This window comes from Emys orbicularis, chromosome 2, assembly GCF_028017835.1.
Source record: "Emys orbicularis isolate rEmyOrb1 chromosome 2, rEmyOrb1.hap1, whole genome shotgun sequence".
NCBI lineage: Eukaryota > Metazoa > Chordata > Testudines > Emydidae > Emys > Emys orbicularis.
The window spans coordinates 176,813,637-176,829,155 of record NC_088684.1 but is presented as its reverse complement, the minus strand read 5'-3'; the positions used below and the strand labels follow the sequence as shown (position 1 = coordinate 176,829,155).

At 41.4% G+C, this 15,519-nt stretch overlaps 1 protein-coding gene across 1 annotated transcript in view; it reads right to left on the bottom strand.

Moving 5' to 3' along the window:
• The window catches only part of LOC135873751 (uncharacterized), a 72,364-nt gene that overhangs the window by 12,603 nt on the left and 44,242 nt on the right, over positions 1–15,519 (bottom strand). The window contains exons 10-13 of the mRNA XM_065398383.1: positions 15,323–15,448; positions 8,843–8,972; positions 6,184–6,229; positions 5,410–5,481 (exon numbers count right to left, since the gene is read on the bottom strand). Of these exons, the coding sequence (XP_065254455.1) occupies positions 5,410–5,481; positions 6,184–6,229; positions 8,843–8,972; positions 15,323–15,448 (374 nt within the window). The remainder of the gene's footprint in view (positions 1–5,409; positions 5,482–6,183; positions 6,230–8,842; positions 8,973–15,322; positions 15,449–15,519) is intronic.

The following is a 15,519-nucleotide window of genomic DNA, read 5'->3' as shown; positions in this document are numbered from 1 at the left end:
AGCCTTGAAGCAAGCCCCAAAGGTTAACAAATTCAGGCCGAGGGAGGCATGAATTCCAAAGTTAGGGGCCCCCACAGAAACTGCCCTATCAGTATCTTCTTCTCCTAAGCTGAGAAGATTCCAGCTTGAGCATCTTTACTGATCACAACTGAGACAGTATTGCATGCAGAGAGAGGCAGGTACCAAGACACTCGAGGTTTTACAGGTCAAAGCCAGTATCTCAATATCTATGTAATCACAAAGTAACCAATACACCAAATAATTTATCAATGGACTATTGGGATTACTTTTTAAAACAAACAGTATTTGTTCCATTTGAGTTTGCATCACTATTTTTCAAACAGGATCCTATAAACAAAACAGCAGCTAATAACAAACATGCAAAATAAATATTTAGTAAAGGGAAGCTACCTGATAATAGATTACTAAAACCAGTGGATTTTTTTTTTTTGAGCTAATGAAATTATGGCAGTGATGACTAAGGTTATCATAAATCACATTAAAATATTATTTGCTAGGCAGGTAAGATGGGCTATGCAATCCATATTTTCCCCAAATAGATTACCTGAACAATAAGCATACTTATTTTAACTAAAGCAAGTAAAGAGGGACAGGAACTCAATCATACTGAAATGTTAAAACTCAACAATGGAGATGGGTGCATCTTCAGCCCAGATGTTAACGAACAGGAGACCGAACAAATCACAACTGAAAGCTAAAGTTCAACAAGGAAGCAAGGAGAGACAGCAGTGGGTGAATCAGAGAAAAACAGAAATTCTATAATGAAAGAAGCTAAACATTTAGAGCCTCATATTTAAACACCAGAGTATTCCAGTAAAGATGGTCAGTGGGCATCAAGAGCAATTCCAAAACATGTAATTCAAACCAACTATAAGATACAGATGCCAGATACAAGAATGGATCAGCACAATAAGGTATTGAGATCAATGCTCCCCTAGCAGAACACTAAACAGCCTACTTTCCATTGCTCTCTTGCTACTGGGCAGAGAAAAGAAAGTTTTCTGCATAATCTTGTGCAGGAGGCAAATTCCAGGACTGATCCCATGTACGATGGATCTGTTAAGAAGAAGACTACAACTGACATCAGCCCCCCCCCCCCCCCCCCGACTCTATTTCCCTTCTTCTGACTAGGTAAGGGGAAGGATCCCGAACCAGGAAGTGGCCAGGCTCTGTTGGAAAGCAGCCATCACATATATCTGCTAAGCCCTTAACACATTTGGGAACTGTTATTAGGCCCTTCCTCAGTCTTCTTTTCTCAAGATTAAATATACCTAGTTTAATAGCTTGCCTTTGGACTTTCTCCAATTTGGACTCTCTCCACATCTTTCCTAAACTGTGATGCCCAAAACTGGACACAATAGTCCAGCCAAAACCTCACCAGTGCCAAATGGAGTGGAACATTTACCTCCTGCATCTTACATACCATTATATTCCTGTTAATACACCCCAGAACTATATTTGCCTTTTTCTCACCTGCATCACATTCCTGACTCATTCAGTTTGTGATCCACTATAATCCCAAGATCCTTTTCAGAAGTACTGTTGTCTAGCCAGTTGTTCCCCATTTTGTATTTGTGCATTTGATTTTTCCTTCTTAAGTGAAATACTTTGTACTTGTCTTTATTGAATTTCATCTTGTTGATTTCAGACTAATTCTACAATTTATCAAAGTCGTTTTGAATTCTACTCCTGTCTGCTGAAGTGCTTGCAATCCCTCCCATCTCGGTGTCATCTGCATATTTTATAAGTGTACTCTCAGTACATTATCCAAATAGTTAATGAAAATACTGAATAGCACCGAATCCATGACAGATTCCTGCAGGAACCCCCACTTGATATATCATCCCATCTTGACAATGAATCTTTGATAACTACTCTGAGCACAGCTTTTCAACCAGTTGTGCACCCACTTTATAGTAATTTCATCTAGACCACACTTCCCTAGTTTGCATGTGAGAATGTCATGTGGGACTGTGTCAAAAGCTTTACTAAAAATCAAGATCTCACATTTAATGCTTCCCCTATCCATTAGGGCAGTAAACCTGTCCATGAAGGAAATTAGGTTAGTTTGGTACGAGCCATTTTTGACAAATCCGTATTGACTATAATTTATCATCCTACTATCCTCTAGGTGCTTACATATTAATTGTTTAATAATTTATTCCAATATCTTTCCAGGTATCAAAATTAGGCTGACTGGTCTATAATTCCCCAGGTTCTCTGAGCCCCTTTTTAAAGATAGGTACTACATTTGCCCTTCTCCAGTCCTCTGGGATCTCACCCGTCCTCCATGAGTTTTCAAAGATAATTGCTAATAGTTCTGTGATTGCTTTAGCTAGATTCGTAAGTAACCTAGAGTTAATTTCATCAGGTCTATTGTGATAATTGGGCCTACAAATTTATCCTAATTGTGAGCTCCACTATAAAAAGTAACATTAATAAAATGTCACAATAACCTTTACCAACAAATGTTGATAGGAAAAGACACAAAAGCGAGACAGAGACTGAATTAGTTCCCGCCCCCATCCAAAAAAAAAAAAAAAGCCCTACTGATATAACTCAAGGACTGTGTTAAGATCATGCCGGGTGAACAAGAAAAGTGTGGGACTGAAAAATTGGTGAACCAAAACTGGTGTGTCAAAAACTAGGCGAAAGTGGTAAACAAAATAATGAAGGGATGTGGTTATCCTGACCATCACTCCCTTTTGGGGTCCTCAAGAAGAGACACTGATGGAAAAGCTGGCTACTGAGACACTGACTGACTGAAAGTGGGGGAAGGAGTGACTTCATCATGACTGTCAGGCCCCACCATCTCCTGGGACCTTGAGATCCAGCATGACACCATTGTACCATCGCTATCCTAATCCAGAGAAATATCCTGATCAGACCAAGCCAAGAGAGTGACCCAGATGACATTGTTCCTTCCACTGGTTCTAGCTAAATCCCAAACATCTGGGATGTGACTTTGTCACACACCCCCACCCTCCCAGCATGACCTTCTTCACCACCTTATTAATTCTCTTTCCTATCCTTCTCTTTTCATCTTCTGTCTAATAAAAGAATCCGGCTCAGCCGGCCAGGACTGCATATTTTACAGCACTGTTGTGAACCTGTGACCTGAGGGCATCACTTTTAGCTCCCTCTTTACAGCTCGATGCTGGTACACTTTTACAGATTTTGGAGTGGCTAATAAGACCATGTGCCATGTCTGTGTTTTTCCAGCAGTAAGGTTACAAGAGTGAGTCAACATCAAAGACAGAAGCTGCATTTCCTATCTTTGCGGTTCACTTCTATCCCCTCAGGTATGCGTTTGTCTTGTTTTGTCTTCTAGGAAAAGGGATCAGACCTCAGCAACAGCGGCTCCAAGCCATCTCAATAGCTATTGTCATCTTTAATACCATGTAAAAAACTGTCAAACAAAGGGGTTTTCTTTCTAAAAACTCTCTTCAGGGGAAAGGGAATAAGGGATTGTTTTAAAACAAAAACTTTATTTAATATTTTACATTTCAAATGCATTAATGGTTTTTTCTTCTTTATCTTTAATACACTGTTACAAAAATAAGAACGACCATACTGGGGCAGACCAAAGGTCCATCTAGCCCAGTATCCTGTCTTCTCACAGTGGCAAATTTCAGGTGCCCCAGAGGGAATGAACAGAACAAGTAACCATCAAGTGATCCATTCCGTCTCCCATTCCCAGCTTCTGGCAAAAAGAGGCTAGGGACACCATCCCTGCCAATCCTGGCTAATACCCATTGATAGACCTATTCTCCATGAATTTAACTATTTTTTTTAACCCTTGGCCTTCACAAAATCCTCCAGCAAAGAGTTCCACAGGTTGACTGTGCGTCGTGTGAAGAAATACTTCCTTTTGTTTTAAACTTGCTGCCTATTAATTTCATTTGTGACCCATTTGTATTATGAGAAGTAGTAAACAACACTTCCTTATTTACTTTCTCCACACCAGTCATGATTTTATAGACCTACATCATATCCCCCCCCCCCCTTAGTCATCTCTTTTCCAAGCTAAAAAATCCCAGTCTTATTAATCTCTCCTCATATGGAAGCTGTTCCATATGCCTAATCATTTTTGTTGCCCTTTTCTGAACCTTTTCCAATTCTAATATATCTTTTTTGAGATGGGGCGACCACATCTGCAAGCAGTATTCAAGATGGGGCGTACCATGGATTTATATACAGGCAATATGATATTTTCTGTCTTATTATCTATCCCTTTCTTAATGATTCCCAACATTCTGTTTGCTTTTTTGACTGCTGCTGCACATTGAGTGGATGTTTTCAGAGAACTATCCACAATGACTCAATCACTCAATGACTCCAAGATCTTTTTCTTGAATTGTAACAGCTAATTTAGACCCCATAATTTTATATGTATAGTTGGGATTATGTTTTCCATTGTGCATTATTTTGCATTTCTCAACATTGAATTTCATCTGCCATTCTGGTGTGTTTGCCATGGTATTAAGCAAGCTGAGTTCTCTGTATACCGAACCCCAAACTGTGTTTAACACTGTTTATTCTTGGATAGTGACAGGGTCATGTTAACCTTTGACTCTTTTAGCCCATTTATTCCATTTAAATTAATACAACAGCCCTGCTGTCTTGAATACATCTAATTTATCTCAATTTTTTTTTAACCTGTTCTTTCCATATTCTGGCTTATGTTCCTTCCCTCGTTAATATTAATTGTGTTAATCATCAAGTCACAATTAATCTTTTCAGTGAAGACTGAAGCGAAATAGCAGACATTAAACACCTCGTCCCTCTTGATGTTGTCCATTATTCGTTCTCCTTCCCAACTAAGCAGTGGACCTATTCTTTCCTTCATCTCTCTTCCTCCTAATGTATTTATGGACCCTTTTCTTATTTTCTTTTATGTCCCTTGCTAGATATAACTCATTTTGTGCCTTAGCCTTCTTGATTTTGTCCCTATATGCTTGTACTATTCTTTTGTACTTATCTTTAGCAATCTGTCCACGTTTTCACTTTTTATAGGATTCTTTTTTTATTTTCACGCTATTAAAGAGTGCCTCATGCAGCCATATTGGCCTCTAACTAGTCTTCCTATCTTTCCTTCACCTTGGGATAGTTTGCTGTTGTGCCTTTGATATGGTCTCCCAGAAACTGCCAACACTTCTGAAGTACATTTTCCCTTAGATTTTCTTCCCATTAGAATCCCACTTCAAATTTTTGTTCCAGGTGGAACCATCATACATAAAAGAAGTATTTTTTAATTAACAGACTACCTATGTTTTACATTCAATATATCTTCTGCTTTTTGACCACAGTCTTAATCAACTATAAGCTACATTAAATATTTCATTAAATTTTCCATCAAACTTGGCTCAACATAAATTTAACACCTACCAAATATCCTAGTAGTTCTTCATGGCTAGTGAATTCTTCAGACTTTATTTCATCATCATCTTTCTCTTTATCCTGTAAAAAAATAGATATAAAAACACCCTGAGGATTTCTTGTTTGTATGATTCAGGTCAGTGGTGCCCAACCCTATTACGCAGGAGGGCCACATAAACCTAAGCACAACCTTGTGTGGGCCAAACAGATTCTACATATTTTAATAAGATTTAAAGTCACCTGTATTGATTTATATTTTAAGTTCAGCTTGTTTCGTATGTATTTAGATACAAACAACCTATGTACAGTAATGTCTATTTACACACTTGTGTAAACTAAAATGATGTAAATATGACAACAAAATGCTAATGAATCGGCAGTTAGTATATTGTGTTGAAGCAGGCCACGGGCCTTATGAAATGCTCAGATGGGCTACGTACGGCCCACAGGCCGTAGGTTGGGCACCCCGATTTAGGTAACTAAAATGAAACCATTCCGTTAACTCTAGTTATAGTGTACATTCATACTGGAGCATTTTTACTATTCCAGATGTTTGCGACAGAAATTTATACGTATTATAGGGGAAATAGTAAGCCCTACTACAAAATATAAAAATAAAATGTTTTTCCATAAGAGTTACTGGCTTAATGTAACTTGCTGCTATTGCATATGCCAGAATACAGGTCTGAAACATTCTTTTCCAGCATAGTCAAAGAAAAAACTTAAAAGGAAATAAAGGATTATTTTTAACTGGAACAATCTTCTGATAGATCAAATACTCACCTGCACTTCCTTGTCTTCACCTTTTGATTGTTTGCTGTCATCACACCTTTTGAAATATAGAGTATACACATATATATAATGTTCAACTAACTGATTTACAGAAGAAGTGTAAACAATCAATCAATCAATCAAATTACTGTGAAGACAGTGAATACAAAAGCCTGCTTTCAATCTAACACTGTTTGTCCCATAGATATGGAATGTTCTCCTAATTACAATTCACAAATCTACCGCTCTCCTCATTCAAACCCCTCTTTGTGTGGTACCCACAGTTTGTACATTCATAATACAATTAATAAATAAAATAATAATAAATAATAATATAAAAAGACAGTGCATTCTGGCTTCTTTTAGATTGGGCAGAGATTGTCTTAATCTTTGTGTCTTGTACAGCAAGAATGCTAAGAACATGACACAAACTGAGAAAAATAAAAGGAAATTCAAAATGACATTTGGGACTCATTTCTGTCTTTCCCTTCCCTAATGATACAAGTCTAATATCTATCTGAACTTCATATTTCCTAACTTGCTATTAAAGTTATGATATGTTAGGAATTGCAAAATTAAGACAGATACCCAACTCAGAATCCTGCCAACATGATCCCAGGTCGGGAAGTAGACAGATGACTTGAATATGAGTAATTCGACGTGGCAAAAACTTCAGCTCACTGAGACTGTCCATTATCAACTCTATCTGTTGCAGGAACCAAAGGCCCGTTTCCCTCACAAGCATATTTTCTCTAACAATAGTTAACGTTTGGGCACAAATTTATAATCTGATGAATCGTGTTATTGGAATACAATCTGAGAGATTACTTACGTATTTGCTAGTGGGAGAAAAGATCTGGAGTAGAAATGTCCTGCCCTCGTTATGAAACTGATTAGTGCATCTTTTTGTACAATAATGAAGTGTAATTTATAAAATAAAAGCTGAAATCTTCAATTTTAAACTCACAGGTCAATATTCTTAAATAATATCAAGCAAAAGCTTTCTCAGTGCAGTAGTAAAACCATAAGGTTTCTAAACATATTACTGTGTAATATTGAGGCCTTTTAAGTACAGTATAATTTGATTTATGTAAGAGCTTTATGCGTTAAGACAAGTTTTCTTTACATAAAATTTATGGTTATAAATTGATACAAAATAAACATAATATGTAACTACAGAGATGCTGAGTATATAAGTGTAGATTTATATGGGTAAGGTTATTTAGTACGTGTACTGTTTCTGCAAACTCACACTTTTGTACGTGAAAGCCACCTTTTGCAAGTCCTGGAACCATCAAAGCTATTGTGATGGGACATGCAGGCATCAGCCTCAGATATAAGTGTTCAAGCCACAAATATAAGAGATCCATGACCTTAATCAGTTCCTCTCCTCCCTGGGTAGACTCCCAAGAGTCCAAAGAAGCATGAAAGGAAGGTGTATCAGAAAAGGATGGCCTGAGGCAACACACACAGTGAAGTCCAGATAATAAACATAGCACTTAGGAATCCCTGTCATGGACCAGGACCCCATTGTGTTATGTACGGTGTTTGTATAGTGCCTAATAGACTTGCTCTTTCACAGGATTGTCCCTGCAGAGCCACAGTAGGAGATTAGCAATCTCACTGTAGGAGATTAGAAATCCCCAGGTAGATATTGTAAGAATCTTTAACTGAAAAGGGACTGAAGGACTGCCCTCCACAAATGAGCATCTGATTTTGCTCAAGTTTTAGGAGAACAGTAGTGAATAAAGATGTGAACTGAAAGGAACAGTATAGAGTCAACCTGTGGTGTCAGCTACTATGTTAACAGAATAACTTTTGAATCCTTCTGACACTGGAGCCTTTTCATAGCTGTCCTGGCTCTATTTACACAATTGCTGAACTGAGATAATTTCCACTGAGCTTTTCTTAAAAAGAGGTGAACAACTGGAATGATTTCCAGAAGGGTTTGGTCCTGCGTAATAATTATTGGTCCTTTTAACATGCAATTTAGTCTTATCAGGCAGCCCATAAGATTCAGGAAGAAAGACAGAACGGTAGAGAGCTGGTTCAGATGGAATTTGAATGCCACTCTGGATAAGAATTTGAGTTGAGGATTAAGCTCTGAGTTATCTTTGTGAAAACACATAAAGGGAAGATCAGCAATCAGGGCCTCAATTTAGATCACCCTTCTGGCTGAAATGACTGCAACAAGAAAAGTGATTTTTGGAGAATGACAAGGTAGTTAACATTGAGCGATCAAATAGAGGATTCCTGACCATGGTAGATAACACGTTCAAATCCCATCACTTTGATTTACAAAGTGTCAAGTATAGATACAGCTACTCTGTAAGACAACGTTTTACAGAATGGTGGGGAAAAAAGCTGATGCTCTTTTAACCACAGAGTGGTAAGAAGCAATGGAGGTGTATTGGCTCTTAACCATTAGAAGTGTATGCTGCCAGGGGAACGAGAGGAATTAAAGACATGGGTCTATCTTATTCTCAGTTGGAACATGATTGGGCCTATGGGTTGACACACATGTCCTTTAACAATTAAATGCTTTTAAATAGTTCCTGACCTCATGAGGGTGGACTTGCAGAAATAATTCTGTCAAAGACAAATTTGATTTAGATGCTGGTCTTGTAATTTTCTTGGGAAAGTAAAGTTTTTAAAAATAACTTAAATTTACTCAGTCTTGTTGCCTTTGCTGTTTTCATCAGCTTTGTTGCTTTCATCAGCATTGTTAGCGTTTAGCTTTTCAGCTGGTTTCAGTTGTTCTTTTTGGCTTTTTTCCTGTTCATCTTGAGTATCCTTTCCATCTGAAAAAAATTAAAACAATGGGGTATATTTGCTAACAGTTTTTCATAATCTTATGTTTTTAAAGTAGCATTTGATTAGAATGTCTTTACATTAATAAATAAATAAAATAAAACTCAAACATTAGTTCACCATTAAGCTTAAAAATAAAGCATTCAAAAGTGTGGAAGTCCAAAAGTTATTGTTTTTACTTCAACAATAACTAAGCCATGTTGCACAACTTATATTTTATGGTATATAGTAAATACACACTAATACATTAAGGTTTATCTTTTACCAAGGAACGAAGAAATGGAAAATATTATACATCTGCATCATGCTAGAATAAGGACTGCAGTAGAAATGATATCTTATGGAATTTTCTCATTTGCATGCTTTATGTCTACCTAGTAATGCATTAATATTCATTTTTACATTTAATTTCTAATGTTTTTAAAGGACAAAAACATTGCTAAAGCATTTTTGATGTGTCTTTATCAAGCCTATTCAGTTATTTATAAAGACCCTAAATCATCTCTTCGTATTTTCTGTCTTGCCGACACTGCCCCAAGCAGGCCACTGAATATACAATTCCTTGAACCACCGAAATTAGAGATAGAAAAAACTTCTTGAGGTATACAGTCCCTTGTCAATGAAGGATTGTTTGCTACAGTATATTCACCAATGCTTTGTGCCATCTAGTTTTCAAGTACAAGGAATAAGGCTTCTACCACTTCCCTTTGAACACTCTTCTACAGAGTAGCAGATGTCGCTATTAGGAAGAGTTCCTGATATTCAGTCTAAGGCCTGGTCTACACTACAGAGTTAGGTCGACGTAAGCTGCCTTGATTAACTCTGTGGGTACTACACCAAAATGTCTCTCCTGCTGATGTAACTTGCCCGCTACGCCAACATAACTCTACCTCCATGAGAGGCATAGCACTTCAGTCGACGTAGTTAGGGTGACACAGTGTCAATGAAGACCAGGGGTGGGCAAACTACGGCCCGCTTCCGACCTGTCAGACGTTTTTATCACACCCAATCCGCCCTATGGCACCACCCTCGAGAGCCTCGAAACCACCCAGGGGCCGCACCCATCCCAGCTAGTGACAGTGCCTGTACGGCCGCCTTGGTGTCATTGCTGGCAGGGCCGCTAGGAGTCCCCAGTATGCCCCTGTAGAGTCCTCCCTTCCCCCCATGCCACACCCCATGAGTCCCCTCTCCCCCCACCTCAGTAACATCCTTTATGTTACACCCCATAGAGTCCCCCTTCCCCAATGGGCATTCATGGCCCGCCATACAATTTCCATACCCAGATATGGCCCTCAGGCCAAATAGTTTGCCCACCCCTGGTGTAGACACTGCATTACTTACATTGACTTTAGTGGCCTCCAGGAGATGTCCCATAATACCCCAGTGATTGCTCTGGTCACTGTTTTGAACTTCGCTGCCTGGAGGCCAGTTACATGCCCCTTCCCTTTTAAAGCCTGTGACAGGGCACCTGCCCTGCACTGGCTCTGAGAGTGTTAAAACCAGCCTAGGGAGGCTGAGCAGCAGGCAGTCAAAGGAGTGGCTGCAGGGGAAACAGCCAATTAGGGCAGTGGCTAGACCAGTCAATCAGGGCCCAGCTGGCCCATATAAAAGGAAGCTGCAGACCAGAATGAGTTAGTCTGTTGTAGGGAGCCCTAGGGAGAAGACTAGCTTCCTAGAAGGCTACAGAGAGAACAGCACCTGGGGAAGGGCAGGTGCTAGCAGGGACTGGGAGAGCTAGAGAGAGCTCCTGATGGGCTGCCAGGACTTACCGTCTCAAGGCCCTGGGAAGAGGGCAAGGAGCTGGAGCCAGAGGCAGGAGCAGAAGGAACTGAGGCTGCAGGGAAGTGGCCCAGGGAATAGAGACAATGAGCTGGAAGGAAGATGCAGCAGGAAGATGCTGTTTGTAGGGTCCCTGGGCCGGGGCCCAGGGTAGTGGGCGCTCCCCACCCCCAGCCACTGAAGGAGCAGCCCAGCTGTGGACTGCCAATCTGCTGTGAGGAGTGGCTGTACTCTTGTTGGAGGAGTCCAGCGGAAGGGGGGGGAATCGGATCGTGACACAGCCATAACGGGTCTACAGGCAGAGGTGAGGACGGGAAAGCCACCAGCACCCGAGGGCACACCCACTGTGACTAAGCTTATTCCAGAAACGCCAAGCAGGAGGTACCAGTGTGGTGAGTAACCCCGTGACAAAACCCTGTGAATTTTTGAAATTCCATTTCCTGTTTGCTTGGCATGGAGAGCTCAACTAGCAACTGCACAGCTGACCATGCCTGCTCCATGCTGCAGACACGCTCCTGCCTGGACTATATAGGAGGTGGTGGATCTTCTAGGTCTGTGGTAAGAAGAGGTTGTGCAGGCACAGCTCTGATCCAGCCATAGAAACGTCAATATCTATGAGCAGATAATTCGGGGCATGGGGGCGAGGGCTACAGGAGGGACATAGAGCAGCACCGCAGGCGTACAAGAAGGCAAGGGAGGCTAACAGTCGCTCTGGGGAACAGCTTTTGATAGAGTCTCCCACAGTATTCTTGCCAGCAAGTTAAAAAAGTATGGACTGGATGGACTATAACAGGGGTCGGCAACGTTTGGCACGCGGCTCGCCAGGGTAAGCACCCTGGCGGGCCGGGCCAGTTTATTTACCTGCTGACGCGGCAGGTTCGGCCGATCGCGGCCCCCACTGGGCCAATGGGGGCGGCGGGAAGCCGCAGCCAGCACATCGTTCGCCCGCGCCGCTTCTCGCCGCCCCCATTGGCCCGGGACGGCGAACCGCGGCCAGTGGGAGCCGCGATCGGCCGAACCTGCTGCGTCAGCAGGTAAATAAATTGGCCCGGCCCGCTAGGGTGCTTACCCTGGCGAGCCGCGTGCCGAACGTTGCCAACCCCTGGACTATAAGGTGGACAGAAAGCTGGCTAGATTGTTGGGCTCAACGGGTAGTGATCGTCTCGATGTCTAGTTGATAGCCGGTATCAATTCCCATAGAGAACTGCATTCTAGGATCTCCCTACATCTCCCCCCCCCCCCACACACACACACACATTCCACATGGCATACAGGGCTGCTGCACTACCTAGAGGTACCCCTACACCCCAGAGGAAAGTACAGACCATCACAGCCACACATACACTGATCTATGAGAGAGACAATCGGTGTATGTGTTTGTGAAATGGAAATGACTGTTCTTTCCCCTGTATTTATAACGTTTCATTCAGTTATAAATGTCTGTTTGCATGGGTTTGGAATAAAAGTCTATTTATGGAAACTTAATTCATCTTTATAAGTTCACAACATATGCTGGCTGGGTCTGACATCATTCAGAGATAATAGCAATATTTGCATTTATAATGTTCTATTACCACAAACACAGCACTCATTACAAGATTCATACTGGGCTGCAAAAAAAGCAATGCCAGGCAGAACACACTACAACAACACACATTACTGTGGCTCACTATTAAAATGGTCCTTCAAAGCCTCCCTGAGACATATAGTTCCTCACTGAGCTTTTCTTATAGCCCTGGTATCTGGCTGATCTAAATCAGCAGAGAGCATACTGCAGAAACTTTTTCACCTTTGCTTCACAGATATTATGACGCACATACCAGGCAGCTATAACCACTTGGCTATTTTTTTCAATGAAGTCTAATCTCGTGAGTAGACAGCGCTAGCGGCTTTTCAAATGGCCAGAGGCACATTCAACTGTCATTCTGCACCGGCTCAGCGTGTAATTGAAGAGCTCCTAGCTGCTGTCGAGTTGGCCAGTATACCTCTTCATGAACCATGGGAGTAAGGGGTAGGCTGGGTTTCCCAGGATCACTATTGGCATTTCAATATCCCCAATGGTGACCCTGTGGTCTGAAAAGAAAGTCTCTGTTTGCAGCTTTCTTAACAAGTCTTAAAACTTCCAGGAATGTGGCCTTGCACATCTGTAAGTTCTGCAGCCACTGCTCGTCATCCCATTCCTGCATAACGATTCTATCTGACTAGTCAATGTTTGTTTCTCAGGCCCAGAACTGGCGCTCCACCATCTGCAGCTGCTCCATGAATGCCAACAATAACTGTGAATTGTTTCTTTCTATGTCCAACAGCAAGGCAACCTCCAAGGAATTATCTTGTTCTGCCTGGCTCCTCTGGCAGCTCTGCAAATACTGCAGGATCAGGTGCATTGTGCTTGCAATACTCATCACAACAGTGCAGAGCTGTGCAGGATCCATGTTTCACATAGAGATGGCGGACACATGGGTTTACAGGTATTTTGAAAAAAAAGCTGTGAAACATTATGGGATGCAGATAAAATTACGGAATGGAGAAACCTGCATCATGGGGCATTGAATTCATGTTCCCAGTCACCCCTGCGTGACTCGTTTGCCCCCATGAGGCATTGAAAACCCAGCCCAAAACACCCCGCACTAGATGGTGGCAAGTTGCACAGTGGATCAGCTACCCATGGTGCACTGCTCTCTGCCTCAATGCAAACACTGCTAGTGAGGACGTGCACCACTGACAAAAGGAGCGTAGCATGGACATGCAAAAGCAATTTAATTACTGTGACGCTGGTACGTCAACATAACTTAGGTCAACTTAACTTTGTAGTGTAGACTAAGTTTCTTTTTCTTAATTTCATCCATTTACTCAGTCATAACTCCTTGAATCGAATAATTCTTAAAAGTCTAGCTTGTAAAAGTGGGTAGAAGTATGGAGAGAATAACACATGGCTGTTCTATGTATTTCTTCATATGAAGCTGTGATGGGGTTAAGATGGCCATACAGGCCAATTAACTCCACAGGCTGCACCTGGAGGGGAAGCCAGGGAACTAACTGAGAGCAGGCTCAGCTATGCAGGAACAGGCGGGGCCTGTATAAAGCCAGGTAGCTGGCAACAGACAGGGGCTCCTGGGAAAGGCTGCAGGAAGGCAGGAAGCAGTCACTCCCTGGGAAGAGGAAGGAGAGTTTTGGAGCTGGTACACCCAGAGGGAGAAGGGGAACCAGGTGTGGTAGGAAGCAGTCCAGGGAAGGAGCAGTGACGGCTGAGAGAGGAAGGCCCAGAATTGCTGAGTTGAGGGTCCCTGGACTGGAACTTGGAGTACAGGGCAGACCAGGTTCCCTTACTAGCCACTGAGGGAGTGGCACCATGGGGCAGTGAGAGGGAAGACTCCTCAATACTGCTAGGGAGAAAAGACCTTGCCACCCCAGAAAGGGAGAACACTGTGTGATCCAACCAGAGGGCTGAGTCACGAAGAGGACACTGCAGTTCTTGGGACGAAAGAAGCTACAGACCAGTGAGAGAGACAGAACGACGGTGTGCAAGCCATGGAAGGGGGCATCAACCTCAAGAGCTAATCCCCAGAGTGACCAAGAGGAGACGCCAGACTAGCAGTGACCGGTGCACTCTGTGACAGAAGCATAGACCTTTTCCACCCATCATAGTTGCCATGGCATCATATTATTGTCACTGCAACAGTACTTGGCTCTCTAAAATATACTTTGACAACTTTAGCATAGAATTGGATCCATGGCAAGAAAGTCCTTCCTGCTATTGACTAACTGCTTTGATGGTCAACTTTCCTTGTATCTGGAAAGGACCTAGCAATGACAGCTTGTTTTCTGTCCCAGAGAGTCGGAGGCTGGCTACACAGTCTTCCTCCTTGTTAACATAGGCAGCAATTGAGATACTGTCCACCATCACCAAGATGTTCTTCTCATGTGCTGTTTGCCTTCAGGGAATGAGCCTTTCTGTACTGTACTGAGCTCCAGACAATTTATGCTGTGCCCCTTCACTTCCCCACTCCTTAAATTGCTGAGATATTTTCCAATCTATTTAGTTTTCCACACAACAAACCCACCAAACTCACAAATATGCTGAAAGTACCTAAAGAAGCTATATATAGGCTTGGTAGAATTCAATTTTTTTTTTTAAATAATTGACAGCTATCAATATTTATTTTTAAGCATTTTTTATTGTTAAATTTTCATAATTGTGGCAATTATGGGAGGTCAGAAAATATTTACTGACAGTAGATGCTGAGATTCATATAGTTAGAGTTTTATAACCATTAAAACACAAATTGGCAAACATCACATGTCAAAGAATACGAAATAAAAATCCTTAAATCAAACAAGTTTTCAAGCAACATTTTTCTTACTTTGTCTATCTGTAAATTTCAATTGTTATAATGGAAATATTTTTCATCAGTTTGTGTATGTGGTGAAATCGACATTCACTTACATTTATCAAAAATCTAATCCTTCCAAGCCAAGCTATACATACCATAGGTGGTACGAATTTGCAAAGGTTAACATTGCATTATAAAGTTATTTTTTAAAACATGTTTAAATCTCTGACCTTGAGAAGGTAAACTTTGAGTAGAATCTGTGATCTGTTTATCCTTATCAGCATCACCTTCTGCCTTTCCTTCATTGCTAGTTGAAGCATATACACGCTGAACCTTAGCTTTTGAATGGTAGCCATCTGTAAGGTAGTCAAGAAAAACATACCTGAAATGCACTTAGATTAACATTTTCTGTTTATTAGGGAAGGTT